This window comes from Eutrigla gurnardus, assembly GCF_963514095.1.
Source record: "Eutrigla gurnardus genome assembly, chromosome: 19".
In the NCBI taxonomy this organism is placed as follows: domain Eukaryota; kingdom Metazoa; phylum Chordata; class Actinopteri; order Perciformes; family Triglidae; genus Eutrigla; species Eutrigla gurnardus.
The window spans coordinates 5,789,701-5,808,842 of NC_139930.1; the positions used below are offsets into that span (position 1 = coordinate 5,789,701).

Below are 19,142 nucleotides of genomic sequence, written 5' to 3' on the forward strand. Positions count from 1 at the left end.
CAGACATATGGACGGATAGACGCTTGGGTTTGGGAGACGCACGCGTTTAGACAAGCGAGTCGACATTTTGTGATATTTGCACGGAGCGAGGGGGGAGTTCTGCATGTGGCGGGCAAGTCCTCGCTGTCAGCCAGCTGGATGAACAGACAAGCAGAGCAGGTTTCCTCCATCAGAGCAAAACTCATAATCACCATGGCCATTATTCAACACGACTGCTCATTGACTTTGGACATAGCGTGAGAACATCTCGTAACCTCCATTTTAAATAAAGTAAATGCATCGATCTGGTTGAGACGCTGATTCTATGAAGAACTGTAGCAAACTATTTAATCATAAACACGTTGGTTGTATAAATATGAATGCTGATGACGCGGCAAAAAAACCAGTGAAACCCACAAAGTTCACCGCGGTAACGCTGGAGTCTGTGAAGTGTCAAAGTAAATATGGGTGCGAAACGGAACGTGCTCATTTTTCACAATTGTTTGACAAAATCGTAATTTAAATTCCATTAATTGCACAACCCTGGACAGAGGGATTTGATTTTCAACAGGACCGTATTAACACTTTGGGTATCATAAAATACAGAAACAGTCTTAACAGAAAACGGTGTCTGATTTCAGTGAGATGTAAAAAAAATATATCCTTACCTGATCTGTTATATATTATCACAAAAGTGAAACCAGTGTTCTGAAAATATACACGACATTCCTCTCCAAAACAACCATTCTTATAACAGTCGAGAAAATCTGGAAACCCCCCCTGGTCTCAGACCCCTAAGGGCTCCAAAAGTCCCACATTCATGGTCACTTGGTTTTACTACTGTGATTAATTCTAAATTAGTCAGGGAATTCATACATTGAGTGTGCTGTAGTTCTGCTCGATGTGTAAAGTGTCCTGAGATAACCTTTGTTGACATATAAGACTATAAATACATTTCATTGAAGTGAATTTGCAGCACTATCACCTCAGGCAGGTTCTATGCCAGCTGATCATGTTGCCCTGTCTGTTTGAAGTGTGTCAAAGTCTAGAGCTTAGTATAAAGTGTATGTATAATCATATAGTTTGCTCTGTGCTAGATGGTATATATTCCTACTCAAAGAGAAGAAATAGGGCCGAGTAGTCAGTGTCTGTTTCCATGTAGGTTGGTCTCTGCTTGAGGCTACGTTAACCACCACTGGAATTACAGACGGATAGTCAACCAAACAGTCGGTGGTCAAGTTGCATTGTGGGTGCTTTAGGTACGAGATTTGGCAAGGAGGAACCTCTTGTTCTAAAAAGTGAAGCCAATCCTGAAGAGCCTTAAAGTTGCATTTCCTCTGCTGGCCATCAGGGGGCGACTCCTCTGGTTGTAAACAGAAGTCTGATTGAATCAAAGTCTATGAGAAAATGAACCTACTTCTCATTTATAATCTCAGTAAACATGAGTTTATGGTATGACTGTAAAATGTTAATTTAGTAAATGATCGTCCCATTTAGAGTCAGATAGACGATAAAGCAGGAGATGCTTCCGTACGTGGCTACATTGTGATTGACAGGTCGCACCGTTGTCCAGTCTGTGAAATGTTTGCGTTTTCATCTTGGAACTGTAATCCTTTTACAGCTCATGAAAGCTAACTGTTATGTCAAAATGGCGAAAAGCGTTTGGTTGCATACTTCCAGTTGCAAAAACGTTGTAACGGACAAAAACCAAGATGTTGACGGCCAAAAGGCAAGGAGGCTTCATGTCACGGTGACCGAATCCACTTCTTATAGTCTGTGAGGAGGGAGAAGCAATAACAAAGACAATATCACGGGTTCTGCTCTCGTTGGGTTACGTGCTCCGTGCAAACACCACCACAGGCTAGTTCAACTTCAAATGACAATGGATTTGTCTCTCCCATTCGTCGCTTGATGAGGGCTAAACACCCCCCGCCCCGCCCCCTTCCAAACAGAAAACAGCTACCATGAGCGTGTCATGTGCTGAATAATGAGCGAAAATGCTGCCGATCGGCTCACTTGCTTTGTTCAAAACTTTAACGCTTCTACCTTAAAGACAAACATATCTATTACGATTCATATCCAGCCGCCTTCCTGCTGATATGTTCAAAGTGAAAAAGGAAAGGAGGGTGAGGAGGGGAGGGGGGGGGGGGCATTCTGAACCGCAGGATGCCACGAGAAAGCTGGCATCACACACACACACACACACACACACATGAAGAGAGCCCATCTCGTGCCAAAACAGTGAGTCCCTGCTGGAAGCTGCTCGGTGCTCTGGGAATTAGAAATCCCACAATTAAACATATGGGCATTAAGATAATTGTCAGTTGTTGTGCTGCCGTGTGTACATGTGTTTGTATGTGCGTGTGTGTGCGTGTGGCAGACAGATGGATAGGATTCAGCCAAGCACACACACACACACACACACACACACATGATCCCCTACAGTATTTCCCTGATAACACATAAAAAACAGAGAAGACACACTGTGAGTACCAAAAAGAGAAAAAAGTGTAAATATACATGTCAGACATGCAGATATGAACATGGATGGAGACACACACACACACACACACACACACACACACCAGTGTGGAGGAGCAGAGCTCAGTGTGTCCACCTGAGTAACACTGTACTGGAAAAATGGAGGGAAAGAAAAAAGGAGCATTGGGCGGGATGGTGTGTGAAAGCGACACAGATCAGCATCTTAGAAAGGCAGAGGGTGCCCTCCACAGGCCAGTTGCAGAACTACAACATCTGGAGGAGACAGACAGGAGTTTAACATCGGCTATTCCAGCGTCGGATCTATTTTCCACTGTTGGTTTTTATGACCATCTAATTTGTTAATTGTTTTGCAATGTTGAAGAGTGACATTTTTCTCCCTCCCCCGTGGTGATCCCACACCAGGACGCTTAAAACAATTAGTTGCACTTGGCTCGAGTCAACTCTACCGGCTAAAAGTGCAATAAGGAACAATAAGAAAATGCAAAAGTGTAAGAAAGTCACTCATTCATTTTCACAGTGCAAACAAAGAAACAGGAAACTAATGGAAACCAAGGTACATAAATAAATAAACACATACATAAATAATAATAATAAGAAAAACTATTATTAGTGTTATTTAAAAAACATTAAAAAATGATGCATATATTTTAAGTAACTGTGCGATCAATTAAAATATTATTTAAACAAGCCACTACTGAAGGTGAACGAGTATGAAATATCACCAAAATGAATCATATTTTCTTGTTGTTTTTTTATAAATATTTCCACAATGCTTTAATAAGAAAAGAAGAAAACAGGCTGAATGACTGGATAGAAACATAATTAGTTAAATTATTAGAGTTTAAATACACTTTAAAGCAGCATTTATGATTCAAATCACGTGATCTCTGCACAGACCTGTTCATACTTCCATGAACACACTCACCAGTTTATTTTGAGTCATCCCTACTTTCACCGCCCTGCTGCCACAAATACACATCCGCCGCTGGAAATAGTCCCCAACTAATGTGCTTCTTCCTCCTGTAATGTTTTTTCATGGGATTTTTAAAGTGTTTTTAATGAAAGAAGGCAGGAGAGGAAAATCTTAATGACAAAAATAAAATGGCATTTTTCATGTACTCTGATCTAAAATCTGTCATGAACAGAAACGTAAACAAGCCAAACCAGCACGATGTGAAACAGGCTCGGACCACATCTGGACTTTAGAAGTCTCGTTGAGTCACCGTCATGATTCAGAGCGGAGCGGAGTTCAAAGAAAGCCTCCTCACCATCTTCTTCCCTCTGTTTTCCAGGGCGGCCCTCACAGAGAAGATGGCAGCGGCGTGGGCCCGTTGCGTGGCGGACACTCCATGGCGGGTCAGGGGCCGGGGCCTCAGCTGCCAGTCCAGTCGGCCACGTCGCCGGACCTCAACCAGCCCGACCCGTACCGCGGTAAGACCCACACAGAATGTTCTCCTTAGATCTTCACAGGGTCACATTCTTCTTTCATATGTCAGCCACCTTCAGTCAAACACAGATTACTAGAAGGAGTTACCTCAAATATGAGAGACTGAAGACAGCTATACAAAATATGACGATTACGAGGGAAGAAAATAAAAAAGAGAGACAATACAGGAAGGAAAAACATGTAGGAAAAAAAAGATGAATTGGAAGTTGCAGATGGAAAAACAACATGCAGAGGAAAGACAAGATCATCTCCAAAAGAAGAGACAAAGAAGCAAACGGTGAAACGACAGCAGCGATAAAAAGAGGTGAAGATGAGGAAACGAGGCGAGAAAAGTTGAAACTGAAAGATGTCAGCCGGCACGCCTCCCAGAGCCGTTAAATATATATATAAATATATATGTAGGTGTGTGTGTGTGTGTGTGATATGAATATGGAGGAGGAGAAGTGTATATGAGCGCGCTGTGGAGAAAATTAGCCCTGAGCTCATTTTTAAAGGCTGAAAATGAGTCTGCTGGCAGCAAAGTTCAGCGAGCGGCAGCCAGAGCCAAGTGTGTAATGAGGTGAGAGAGAGAGAAACACACACACACACACACACACACACAGTTGAGGGTGTGTTGAGCCTGTAAATAGAGGGTATTAAAATGGTTTTGGCAACAAACACTTCAAACAGCAGAGCTCTCTCTCTCTCTCTCCCTCTCTCTCTCTCTCTCTCTCTCTCTCTCTCAATTTAAAACAGTGAAGATATTATATTATATTCATATATTTGATACACACCTTCTCGCTCTTTCAAACTGCTTTGAGGTCGGGCAGTTTTATTCTATTTTATTACATAAACCACCTTAATTTAAAGGGATAGTTCCCCCCAGTCATACAAAGCGCTTAACGTCAGTAAATTTCATTTCAAACCTTTATTTATTCTAAAAAGAATCTTTGAGGTAAGAAATACAAATACATAAAGACACACAGTATATAGATAATGAGGTGAGGGATAATTATATGAGTGTGATTGTCTTAAAAAAGGGGCCACGTTGTGTTTTTTCCTTAGTTAACTAGAAGTCAACGTACTTTAACGTTTGGAGGAATTATGCAATACTTGACACAAATGTTATTATTTTTTGTAAATGTCAATGTAAATTTGATATTTTCCTTTTTTCCACAACTGTACGCAAATGATTTTCCCCTGAACATGTAGCTTCAAATATTTAATTTTCCTCCATAACATCAAATATGTATGACCACATAAGCAACAACATTAAAAATGCATCTGCAGGTCATATTTATTTTGTTTAATCGTAAAAACTCTGATTGTGTGTTAATCAGATTAGACTGATAACTATCACTATTTTCTATCAGAGCCTGATTAAATTTTTTTGTTACCGTATTATAGGACACGCTATAGAAATATAGAAAAAAGGAAAGCACCGTTTTTCTGTGGGACAGGAGCAAGAAAAACGTGTCTCTAATGTGTCTTAATGCTACGGATTCTCCAAAGGGAACATCTTTAAGTTCAAATCAGCCGCAGGAAGCCGGGAGGAACGTGGAAGTGTAGGAGGCTTTGATCAAAACTGAAACCTATTTGTTAACATTAGACCGACATGACCGCACACACACACACACACACACACACACACGTGTCACACACACGTGTCTCTGTTTGCGTCTGTCTGGGTTCAATCACACATTCGGAGGCACAGAGTGACTTTTCACACTTTAAAGCCTTTTTAAAAGCAGCTATTATCCACAAACACACAGCGATTGTGTGGAAGGACACAAACCAAACACAGGCCGTCACTCAAAGCGCCACACAAAATGCCTCCAGTCAGACAGACGGAGTGGCAAAATGGCCGCCGGTTGGTTGTGTGTGTGTGTGGGAACAGAGCGCCGTGTTGTGTGTTGACAGAGAAGTTGGCAGCGTACCAGTGACGGATCCATACAGACGTCAAATAAAGACGGCTGTGTTCAGAGGAGAGGGAGGCGCACCGAGGGCACACAGGCTTAGCGTTCGCGTCTCAACTCTGCAGCCGCCATCTTGGAGGGCAGCTGGTGATTGGGCTGCGTTCAGACGGGCCCGATGCTGCGTTCACAGCACCTCGGCAAAACGGGAATTTCGGGGAAAAACCCTTCCATTCTATTGTTTTGAACCGTATCACCTAAATGATGTGTTTGATCCGAATAGTTTTGCAGTGTGAGTTGTGTTTGTGAGTGTGTTGGTGGAACACTGGACTGTATTTCCATGGAGCTCACAGTGATGGAGGCTCTGCAAGTTTATGTGGCTGTCGTGCCGAGCAAGAGATGCTGATACGTCCGATTTGGGATCGCTGACTCTTTTTTTCCCACCCAGATGCTCTTAATAACGGTTTACAAGACGAGGCCTGAACGCAACATAACGCTTGGATATCATCAAACCAGTTTAATGAGATTGTTGTTCTTCAGTCCTGCATGTCTATAAGACAGCACTATCATGGAAGTACAGGGAGAACAAATGTCTGTTGTGTAGGATAACACAATCGTAATGCCTTACATCATAGAAAGAAAACGTTGAATTTCTCTGTGTGGATTTTTGAGAAAATTTACTGTGAATGTTTCACAATGTTAGAGATGATCACACTCCTACTAATATTGTAATTATCCATGTCCACCGCCTAACGTCTCCCCTTCTGTCTCCTGCAGCGCTGTCCGGAGGCCTACAGGGCCAGAGCACCTCCCCCGTCAGCTCGGAGATCAAGTCGGAGGACGAGGGGGACGAGAACCTGGACACCAAGAACTTGGACACCAAGAAGGAGGACATCGACAGCAAGGACCTGAAATCAATTGAGAGGTTAAGATCTAGGTTCAGGTACCTCTCAGACGTTCGCTTCCATCAAACCCCTCAGCTGGGCTGAGACGCCCGTGGTCCCGAGACAACCATGGTCCTGGGACGCCCACATGCTCAGAGGCCTTCCTCGTTCCAAAAAAGGTCTCCAGGAGAAACCGCTGGAGAGCTGAGGCTTTTTTATTCAGTAGTTTCTTATGATCGGGCAGGAATTGTAAAAGATTCTTAAGAAATCTAGAGATTTACATGACTTTTACACATCAGTGTGAGGTCAATCACTATTATAATGTAAAGAAAAGATAAATGGTCGTTTTTATGGAGAAAGGTGCGAGGAAGGCCTGTCAGCTGTGAGCGTTTTGGGAACCAGCCTCTGGACTTTGATGAAGTGACCAAGTGTGATGAGAAGCAGCTAAATACATCGATTCAAATTGAGACGTCTTGTATAGAAAATGTCCACCAGGCACCTCTCTTGTTTCAACATATATCCGTGAAGAGGAAGAGAGGCTCCTGGTCAACATGCTGCTCCAGGTTGAGTCCATCTGTCTCTTCTTGGTCTTGAGCCTGGTTTTAACTGTTTCTCACACAACAGAGTAGAGCCCACAGTCTAAATCCTCAAAGAAGTGCTGCCTCACGTTCAGGGCTGGGAAATAAACACCAACGGGAACACTCAAAGCTGGACGTTCTCAACAAGTTTGTTTTTTTAACATATTTCAAAGGCATGTATGAAACCCACTCATTATGCAAACACTCCAGCTACATGAAGTCATGTTAAGACAAAAAAGTGTTTATTTCCCGTTCTGGATGCAGCTGAGGAGCCTTCAGCCTTCCATCCATACTTTGTACCTGAAGGATGACTTGAATCAGAACATGTGGATCCCAAACCCAGAGCCTGTACATGAGAGGAGGGGAGATGATGATGATGATGATGATGATGATGATGATGATGATGATGATGAAAATAGTTTTGATGGTGAACATAAGAAACGATGTGTTGCAGGGTTTGGAAACAACAAACAACCTGCTTATCCGTCACCTCGTGGACCCCCGTGTCATCATATCGGTTCACAAATTAGCCGTTGATTTCCATCAATCAAATGAGTCGAAAATTAACCTTAACACAAAGGGTAGAAGGACTCTTGCTTTAAAGATGCTATAAACCAAATTGGGACACATTTTGATTGCCTCTCGATGGCTCTCAACATGGCGACGGCTGAGCCAGCAGCTCGCAGCTAACGGTGCTTATCAGCGGTAACCGCCATATGAGAGAAGTGCAAAGCAGCAGCCACGAACAGATAGTTATTTGCTACTATATTAATGCTCTAAATGTTTTATTTAGCACCTTTAACATTGTTTCAGGTGTGCTTTAAAGTACAGGAGAATATAGTTGCTTCTTGTAAATTCTGCACTAAAGTTCCTGTTCTTAGTCTTTCTTTTTGCTTCTGCTAGTTTGTTGGAAAGTGGGTCCTCCTCTGGTTCTTAATAGTATATTTTCAGTCACAAATCTGCACATGAAGTGCGTTTCGAGACCCCGTTCTCTCTCATTTTGTCACTCGATGACTCATCTGAGCTTTCGTCCTCTAATGCTCCTTCTCCTTCTCCTCTCCTACCCTCTACCCTACCTGGTGCTCGTCATTGGTCACCGTAGCAACGCCGACGACGAGGACCTGTCTCCGGAGCAGAAGATGGAGCGGGAGAGGGAACGGAGGATGGCCAACAACGCGCGGGAGCGCCTGCGCGTCCGCGACATCAACGAGGCGTTCAAAGAGCTGGGCAGGATGGTGCAGCTGCACCTGAAGAGCGACAAACCTCAGACCAAGTTGCTGATCCTGCACCAGGCCGTGGCCGTCATCCTCAGCCTGGAGCAGCAAGTCAGAGGTCAGTTTCAGATGTCAACACACTTGACCCTTTGACTTGGGCATCATCACCTGATTTTGAGCTTCCATCCTCATTTGTTTATTTATGTATTTGTTGCAACTACACTGGTTGTTCTTAAAACCCACAAATATACTGAATCTTGTTGTCCAATATGGAACTAATAAATAAACCATATGGCTATTTATAACCACACATTGTATAAATTGGTGAATCTGGATACTTTGCGATGCCAGTGATTAATATCTTGTTTGTAGTTTTTGTGCACAATCCAGAAAAATGTCAAAATTATGAAAATGGCCACTGACCCTTTAGACTACAGCCATTAATCTGGTCTGTTCTGGCAAGGCAAGGCAATTTTATTTCTATAGCACCTTTCAACAACAGCAATTCAAAGTGCTTTACATAAAATATTAAAAGCATTGGAGAAAAAGCATTAAAACAAGCCAATAAAAAAATAAATAAACACAAAAATATCAAGGAATAGAAATTAAATAGCAGTATATAAGAAGTACATAGATAGATCATTTTCATAGACACGAAGGAGGAACAAATGTCAGATTTCTTGCCATTTTCTTTTTAAACACCTGTTCTGTCACTGTCGCTGTAGTGATGTTGGGATCTTAAAGTATAAAACAGATGATATTCTAAATTTTGTATATTCTGAAATGCAAAAATGTTCCTTTAATTTTAAATTTAAAGGTACTTCAGATGAAAATCTAAGGTGGAAATCAAAGTTCATGAGGTTAAATATAGATTTTCAGCACATGTAGTTCTCCAGGAATTCCAGGAGAGGGCAGCAGTGGCACCTGTTGCTTGTGTTCAACCTGGCTGAAGTTTTTGGCTTTTTGGCTTCAGTGCCCCCATTAGAGAACCAGCACAAAGACAAACACCTCAGTGAATCACACTTTTAGTTACAGGCAGAAAACACCAGAAGTAATAACAATCTCTCTCCTCCTGTCCAGAGCGAAACCTGAACCCCAAAGCGGCCTGTCTGAAGCGCCGCGAGGAGGAGAAGGGCTCCGTGTCATCGGACGGTGCTCCCCTCTCATTGGCCGCCGCGCACCATGCCGCCGCCGCCGCCATGGGCGACGGGTCGAACCCCCTGGGACAAATGTAAAACGCAGCAACATCTCCTCCCCCCTGAATGGTCAGAAGATTTCACTTATACACTAATCTGCTGTTGTACCTTTAACTCAAACCGAAGAATCGGAACCAGTTCAGAAACTTCAAGCAATCATTCCATTAATCACTTGCCATGAAATTTAAACTCTATTGGCAAACTAAATGTGCCTCCAGTGAAAATAAGTGGAGGTTAATTGGACATATTTCATCTTGGCTCCCAGTGAATACATTGAAAAAGTATATTCCAGCATTTTGAGTCAAAAACTCAAAATATGGACACGTTATAATGAATCTGCGTACCTTTTAACAATTTCATGCAGAATAGAATTATTATTAATTACATTTATATCAATTTGCTCATTGGTAACCATTCCAAATCTTAAATGATTTCTTGTTTTTACTTCAGTTCTATTATTTCTACTGTCACCCTCATGCATGGAGGGCAAAGGTTAAAAGTTACACAGACAACAAAGAGGCCAAATGCCATTTAGGTCAAATTTCTTCCATTACTTGAATGAACTTGGAGATGAGCGTCGATCACTTCCTGACACTTAATGCCTGGAAGCGGAAGATGCTTCGGCCGTGTAAACACGGAGACCAGGTCTTGAGTTTCTGTCTGGTCTGGGTACACTTTAACAACAGATTGGCAGTAAGTGTGATTTTTAATGTGTGCCTGTGTGTGTTTGTCGTTTGCTCTTTGCTCCGCAACTCTGTTTCCTCTTTGTGTGTTGCATGTTGAATTGTGGAGCAGGTTCACTGTAGATTTGAGCTGATTTCCTGACGTTCTGTACCAAAGGTCCTTGATAAGGAGCAGGAGAGGCCTGAGGGGGAAAAAACACAGCTTCTTATCTGCAAAAAAGCTCTACAGTGTTAGAAAATAAGTCACTTTATCTATACACTGGAGCTCTGTGCAGGTTTCAGGCCAAGATTTATGTACATTGTAAAGGAACAAAATCATAAAATGTTATGGGTTCTATGCTGCAAGGAGGTATCCTTGTTCTGAATACGACTCATTAATAAATATGTAAGGCATTTTTCATGAATGTAGTAAAGCTGCATGATATCTATATTAGGGTGCAACATATTGTTGAGCTGCTTTTAGCCTACTAAAAATGTACATTATTATAAAGAGTTAAAAATGGGCGTAGTCTGTTTAACTTGGCCACCCATGTACCATTGTAGCCGATTATAGTGCTGATTTTCAAAATGCTGCATCGTCTCTTAGATGTCCGTTCTTTTTGGGCAGTAAGTATTTTGGGTGATCTATTAGCAGAAATGGAATATAATATTCAAAACTATGATTTTTACCTGAAACCTAGAAATGTTGTGTTTCCGTTACCTTGGAATTAGCACTTAGCAGATCCTTCGTGTTGCACCGCCGTGTTTCTACAGTTGCCCAGAATTGATAAAACAAAGTGAATCCTACCCATGGGTGACAGACCTGTCGTATGAGTAATACTTCTTAAAATCATTCCTTTGGCCTCCCCTTAGTCACATCTGTCTATCCACTCGTTCATCAGGAGTTTCCCGTTTTCACAGCTACCTTTCCGATTCCATGCAGTCAGATCTCAGTGAGCAGCCACACAGACCAGCTAACGACGCCTGGTCGCTGCTGAGCTGGTTGGTTCACATACTGTCACCACCAGCTTGGTATTCATATTAATGGTGGTAATGTGTTGTCCTGTTGCTTACAGCATTGATTTTTTTTCTCTCACAAAGTCTCTGACTGACAGCAACCTCATTGTTTTGTTAGCAAAGCGTTAACACTAACTAGCATCATTAAAATAATGGAAAGATAAGGAGGGAGACTAGTCCCACCAACATTTCTTTTGCTTCCGACGCTCTACTCACTGTCCCTTTAAGTACGACTGGCCAGAATATAATGAAGTTTCCTGCGAAGGTTCATAGTCGCCAGAGGATGAATGCTAATTATTTGGCCAATGCAGACCTTTCCTCTGGTATCCTCATCAGGCCAAATCAAATCAAATCAAACTTTATTTATATGGCACTTTTCATACTTTACAGTAGCACAAAGTGCCTCACAGGAAATAAAAGCGAACAAAACAATAACGAAACAAGATACGAACAACAAAGAACACCATGAAACCCAAACCTCCCACCCCCACAAATATACACACAGAGATACACAGAGACATACACACTCACGCACACACATAGCCATATGCACAGACATACACACCCACACACACAAACATACACACACCCACGCACACCCACACACATACACTAGCTGATGCTGAGGAGACATGGCTGGGCACCGAGATCTGAGGTGAGGAAGAAGCTACCTTTGGGGCCGCGCACACCGAGAGGAATCATGGTCCATTACTGCAGGGGGCGCCGCCACAGGGACCACCCCAGCCCAGGCAGACAGGAGGCTCCACACCACGGTGTAGAGCTCTCCAGCCACTCGGGCCAGGGCTGTCCACGGGACAGCACCCCCAACGGTGGACCAGAAACAACTCCCGGTGTGGTTAGGCCCCCAGGAGGAAACACTGGAAAACCGAGGGGCTAAAACGGTAAAATAAGATAAAAGGTAGAAGCTAAAAACTGAGGGAATAAAAACAATAAAAACAGTCAAATGTATCAAAATGTATAAAATAAAATAGACCCAATAAATAAAACAATAAAAATAAATAAATAAATACAATATATAAAACAGTAAAACAGGATAAGCTAAAATAAATAATATAAAATAAATAATATAAAATAGAATAATAATAAAAAATGTAAGAAGCATAAAAGGAATTAGAAGGAATTAAACAAGTCAGTTAAAAGCCTGATTAAAAAGGTGGGTCTTGAGCCTCTTTTTAAAAACATCAACATGGTCCTATTGTATAGCTGGTCGTCACAATCCTGAATTTTAGTTGACATGGAATTAAGTAGTTGTTCATACAAATCATCGCAATTCGCGATTGAGTCGTCTGAGCCTCAAAGTGTAAAGTCCAAACACCTTAATTCAAATGTTGCCTTTTCTTGCCTTTTCATTTGAAAAATATCAGCCCAGCTGCTAGTTTGGCACACCCTCAAACAAAGTTAGTAAGAGCGGATCTGAGCATTGAGTCTCCATGTTGAGTTGAAGAGCAAGTGGATTCATTGTATCACTATTACTACACAACAACTCCTCGTATCTGGTTATGGTAAGGGTGGGGAGATTTCTGACAAACACACTGAGCAGTCTGCCAATCGCAACAGATTGGGCTTTTGGGGAGGGAGGGGCAGGATCCTAAACAGAGCGTTTCAGAGAAAGAGGGAAAAGAGCTGATGCAGCACAGCCAGGATGGGAAAAATTAAGCGTTTATTGAACATTAAAGCATGTAAACATGTTCTATAAGTAACCTGAAATACAAGTATGCACCAGAAAAGGAAAGTTTTGGCGTCTGGTGTATTTTTTTCAAGTGCTGCTTGCAAATCTGTCAAGAACACACTGATTGTCTACTATAAAGGATATTAAGGATGCAGGTTATTATATGAAATAAGAATGATCTTATTCTGATAAATTATGACATATGTCCATCCTACACATCTGACTTTCCTCCCCTCTCTCCCTTCTGTTCTCTGGGAGGTTCAGTTCCCCGAAAGCCCCCATACATGATCATATTTCAAAATCTATATTCATGAGAAATATCTTAGTGTCACTGCCGTTTGTGATGGTGGTTTGTAGATGGGGTACCTTCCATGTATTTGTCAGTTGTTTTCTTAACAGAGATCAAGTGCTATAAGCACATATCTGTCACTCACAAGCAGCCAGATATGTGCTTCTGGCACATTTTGACAGTCGACATGTGCAGCTCTTCCTCGACTAATTTTAAAAATATCTCTGTGTTTGTCATGTCCCTCTTAATCTGCCATTCCTTCATGTCTTCTCTGTCTCTCCAGGTCCAAGGTGCCGGAGTTCATCAAGATGATGAGCGACCACTTCCTCTGACAGCGTTTCCACGACAACCCGGCAATCGATCAACCCCGTTGTTGCTTCAGCCTGACCAATCAGATTCTCTGGATCTTCGGCCTGACCAATCAGATCAGCCTCTTTCTTTCCTCTTGTCTGTCTCTGATCCTCCTCTTCACCTTCGTCTCCTTCTGTCGAGAACACAAACTGCAGAGTCACATTAGCCGCTTTCGTCACTTTGCATCTCCGGTCGAAAGTGGACTGGATGCTACTTTGTGGAGACATTAAACGGCCGCCGTGACACGGCTGCTACCAAGTGGCAGTTTGTCGGAGCTTTTGACACAAAGTGACAACAATGGACAAAAGTCTTTGGAATCGCATCATCCAAGAATTTTTTCTTCTTGTACTACTTGTTTTATCAGCATTCCCAGTTTAAAGAACAAAAGGGTTATATATATACATATATATATATGTATATATATATACATATATATATATGAGAAAAGGAAAAAAAAATACAGAAACTTGTGTGCAACTGGACACCGGCAGCGAGGAGAGTACAGGTTGGGGAGGGTTGTTCACAACGAAGCAAAACATATCACAAAGTGTTTAAAGAGTTTTGGGGGTTTTTTTGTTTCTTTTTAAAGCAACACTGCGCAGCTGTTGATGAATGCAGCTTCAGCGCATCTCTGACTGAATGGCAATCTTAACGCCACACTGTGGATGAAGCTGTGCCTGATTTCCTCTTGGATGCAAACCAGTCCGATAGATACACACGGAGAAGCGAAGCAAACAAACACAAACAAAATAAGAGAACAGGAAAATTCCAAGAAGTATCACAGAAGCAAGCTGGCCACTCATACATCCCCTTAAGAACCGCACTCTTTCACAGATTAAAGTATAAATTAAAATGAAGACGACATTAGGTGCTTGATACGCCGAGTCATTTGAACAAACACATTTCTTTCGCAAACGCTTTTTGACTATCATAGATGCCTAGAAAGAAAACGGGGCTAAACGGGAGAAACGGGGGCAACTCGTTCTTCCCCTTCTAATGCATTCCCTCCTAACCTGCAAACATTTACAGTAGTTTATCAGTGTAAAAAAATCTGAACCTGTTTATGTATTTTTATTAGTGTTTTATGCTAATAGCCACACTGACTTTGAAGTGGCAAAATTTACGAACTGCTGACTTTTTAGTGTGATCGCGAATCCGTGGACAGTTGTACCCAAATGGCCCGTGTGTATCTACTGGGAGGAAGAGAAACCCTAAAGAAATCAATCAGTTGGTCAATCAATCTGTGAGTGTCTCCAGAGAGATCGGGGTGTTTCAATTATTACAGAAGAAAAAACACTATGGAAGAATCATGCAGTAATGAAAAAGTGTACTTCTCAATGCAGCAGGAAGGAAAGACTTTTCTCGACATCTTCATTTGCGAAAATCAATGTGGGTTTGTAGTGCAAAAGCAAAATATGACAAATGAAAGAAAGAGCTTGAACAAACAAACCCTTCGTTGAATAGTCAGCGTGGGCGCTGGGCACAGCAAGCAGAGTTTTACACGGTTTGCTGAACTCCAGGGATTACTGGGCTAGATGGTTGAGAGGATGGATGGATGAGACATGGCTGGATGAGAGGGAAGAGGGCTGGACTGAGCACTTAAGTGAATCCAATTCCACGTTTAGCACATTCCCTGAACCAGGATCGCTCTACTTGAATTGAGTGGTCCAATCGTCCCGAAAGCCTGAGCTGTGAGAGTTTTGGGGATCATGGAAGGGGAAGGAGAAAAGATGTGGGCCAACACCCTGAGAGAGAGAGGACTACATGATGATGGCGCTGCAGGGAAAGCAAGGGAACAATCATCACGGTGAAGGGTGTATACTTTTCATCTGGGGGCCAAGCAGCGGCAGTCAAAGCATTCCTCTGTTGGATTCATTAAATCTCTTTTCCTGGTTCAATGACTGGCCGATCATAACCCTAAACCTCGATCTCAAGACTATCTACCTTTGGGGGGGCTTTCTGATTGACATTTTCTGGCTTGCGAGATAACAGACGAGTTCATTGTAGTTGAGTTAGCTACTTCAAATTTCATTGGTCTTGTCTGGAAAAAGAACACTGCCTAGCACTGTGAGTGAGTCTAGCCTGCCTGACGTACATGTAAATTCAAAATGTTTGTTAAAATTGGGCATATTTGAACCAAATGACACCAGATCAGTACGTACCCAGGTTTCTTAGGTAGGAATTCAGAAGAACACTGACTTGGGAGTGATACAGGATTGGGAACAAAATGGGAGAAAAAAGATGGAATAAATAAATCAGGACTGGATTGGTCATGAAGAAAACATAAATGACGAAAGGTCTAGGTCTACTCTCCTGCAACAAGCCAAGGCGAATATTTGCAAGATCGACCATTGTTTTCTGGTGTCAATCTGAAAGTCCCCTTTCCCTCTCGCCCCAGTAAAACCTTCTGAAATCAAGTTCCATGTTTAATACTCCGTCCCAGTTCTGTCTCCCCTTCTGAACCTAGCCTTATGAGCCCTAAACCAGAGCCCTGGCCCCTCCCCCCAGCCTCGTGCCCCACCCCAGCGGTCCCACAGATGCAATTTGAACATTCACACTTCTACCAATGTGCCTTTTTAGAGTTCATATCATTCGAGTTGCCAGAGGAGGTCATTTACCTGGTCTTTTAATAGGATGCAAGCTTAGGGAAACCTGTTCTTAGTCGTTAGGTTCTATGCAGTCAGGTTTTTTACCAGACCTGGGAATTTAAAAAAAGCTAAAAAGGAAAAAAAAGTATTTTTTGGATAAAAAAAACCTAAACTGTATTTAATGTACTGTACGCTTATATGTAAGTAGACAGCGTGTTCTGGCTTTGAGCCAATGATACAGACGCTTGATTTAGCAAGACAAGCCCCCCCCACCCACCCCCAGTTCTTCATAACCCCTGACCCTTCCTGTTCCAAACCCCGGCCCTGTTCCCATGACAAACAACGCGTCTCTTCTTGTATTATAGCTTATCAGCTTTTTATCAATATTTGATCGGCTTGTCCGTAAGCCAATGTAGTCTTCAGTACAAAGTGTGTGGTCGTATGTTGTAAAACAGATTTTCTTTTCTCTCTCTCTCTCTCTCTCTCGCTTTTTTAAGAAAACTCTCTACTTTTTCTTTGTCTGTTCTGGTTTACATGTATATTATAGAAAATCTAAAAAACAAAACAAAAACAAAAACAAAAAAACAACACAATTCGCTATCCGACAGCATCGTTCTCTGTTGATGGTCTTTTTGACGCAGTTAGAATCCTACCCAATCAACAGGAAGGCACGGAAACTGGAAAAGAATCTATTTGAATAAATCAATCTATATATAAATGTACAAAAAAATATATACAATATATAAGGAGGGTGCCCTTTTCTGTTATTTTTTTATTTTGTGTTGCAAAGGAGTGTTTGCTTGGGTAGGAATTATTTTCTCAAAGACTGAACTGGCAGAAGTTGGCGAGGCCCCTCAGTGTTATAAATTTTCAACTGACTTTCTTGTGTTCTCTGTTGTTGCCATGACAACACCCTCAACTAGTACGGCACCCTGCGCAGGACAAAATGGGACCGGAGTTCCATCAGCTCCATTCACTGCTATGTATCCAAGGCAACAACACACAGACGTTTGTAAATTGTATGCAACGAAATGGCAAACTTTACCATTATTTTGAAATTGTGTATGTAAAAGTTATATTTTTACATGTAGACTGTTGTTATTTTGTGTTTTAGAAATATGTTGTATCGGTTCTTTTGTTAAAATATGAAAAAGTAAAATTCAGTGTGTGTTGAAAAAAGGTGTCACATTGAAAATGTAGTGAGGTCAAAGGTTCAGAATCATTTTTTTTTTTTTTTTTTTTTTTACACATTTTGTTTATATCTGTGGGGAACATTTCAGAGGATTTGTAGGAGGAATCAGAAATCATATAAAGATATATGATGTTTGTTTAATTCTCCATGCCTCATGACATTACCATTTTTAAATGTATTTTTTGCAGAGAAATGTGTAAATAGTCATAAAACATTTTCTGTGGGGTGAGGACTTGCCAGCGAGAGGCGATGATGAACCTGTTTTGGTTTTTAGTGAGGTTGTATTTGTCCGGTTACAGTAGGCAAGTGCCATCTTTCAGTTTCAGTGGTGCTCAGTACTGTATGTGGTTTTATTTGACCATCTGAAGTGCAGGTGAAATAATTGTCTTTGCTTGCACCAAAAATCACTTGTGTCAGAGCCGGAGTGGGGCCTTTTTTGTGAAGAATTCAATCAGATTTTTAAGAAGGAAGAAAAAACAAAACAAGTAACCTGTAAAATGCGAATTCATAAAAACCATAACTCAAAAATGTACTACCTGATTTTGTCATGTACCCACAACATTTATTTTGATAATTCAAAATTTCTGGCAAATAAAAATTGTTTCTCTTTCTGAGACTGTTACAGGGTGGTTTAACAATTATTTAAACATTTATTACATACATTATGACAAAAACTTTACTGAGGTCCCATAAGAGAGAAATTCAGTTAACTTCAGTTCCAACCGGTGGCTTTGAGCTGGCTCTGACTCCTGTGCATTTCTCTTCAAGATGGGTTGTAAATGTTGATTATAGAAACACCCTCAGCACCTGATTCAAGATTAATATATAAAAACTTTGTAAAAGATTGGAGTGTCACTAATATAAACAAGCAGGTCGTCAGCAAACAATCAGCTATTTCCCCAAAAAGATATCAGATCATCTGCAAGGCAGGTTCAGTCATTTGTTTTTAGTGTTTGCCATCAAAATTGAGCTTTTTGTCACCAGGAAAAGCTGCTTTGAATCGGACCTAGGTGAAACACTAGGATTGAATCTGTCAGTGTAAGTGCTAAATGTATTTTTTACGTAATGTTATTTTTGTGATGCTTCATTTCGTATTTTCTCTTTGTTGTATAATCAAGTCATCTCCCGAATAACAGTATCTTCATTTTTATGTTACCCCTGATGTTTCTATTAGCCAAAACTTTTCTTTTCCCTCCTTGTTGTACATACACACCTCATTTCTCTTTTTCAGTGACTGTGCCATGAGCTTTGTAATCTGTTACTCTGTACCAGTTTTACTGCAATAATGAGTTGAATTCAAAATGGCCACTCCTGTCCTTTGTTTTCCCAGCAATGTGAGAAACAGGAAGCGTTCATCTCTTTTCCCCCCATGATATCTATCCCTTTTAAATGAACCAATACACTTGGGTATACTCCAGACACGAGCGCTAACAGAAGCACAGCCAATCTGAAATTTGGTACATTTATATGATACTAAATTTGATTAGTGTTTTTTGACAAAAAGTTAAAATAAATGTAAACATTTTATACAAATGAACAGTCTGGATGTTAACATGGTACTTTCTTTGCAGAAAAACACTATTATTGCTTTAAAGAAAATGAATAATCACAGGAGCGTGTGTCCATGTCTTTCAGCTCTACATGACAGAAAGTTTCAAACT

At 41.3% G+C, this 19,142-nt stretch overlaps 1 protein-coding gene across 5 annotated transcripts in view; it reads left to right on the plus strand.

Annotated features, from left to right (window-relative positions):
* tcf4 (transcription factor 4) overlaps positions 1–18,810 on the plus strand; it is a 210,642-nt gene extending 191,832 nt beyond the window's left edge. For 3 of the 5 annotated variants that reach the window (XM_084035289.1, XM_084035288.1, XM_084035291.1), the window contains 5 exons: positions 3,774–3,912; positions 6,598–6,745; positions 8,385–8,614; positions 9,577–9,727; positions 13,634–18,810. In XM_084035289.1, coding sequence (XP_083891415.1) covers positions 3,774–3,912; positions 6,598–6,745; positions 8,385–8,614; positions 9,577–9,727; positions 13,634–13,682 — 717 coding nt within the window. In that variant the 3' untranslated portion in view covers positions 13,683–18,810. Of the gene's footprint in view, positions 1–3,773; positions 3,913–6,597; positions 6,746–8,384; positions 8,615–9,576; positions 9,762–13,633 lie in introns of all 5 variants that reach the window. The other 2 variants (XM_084035290.1, XM_084035292.1) reach the window with 1 other exon arrangement.
* Positions 18,811–19,142: the final 332 nt, after the last annotated feature.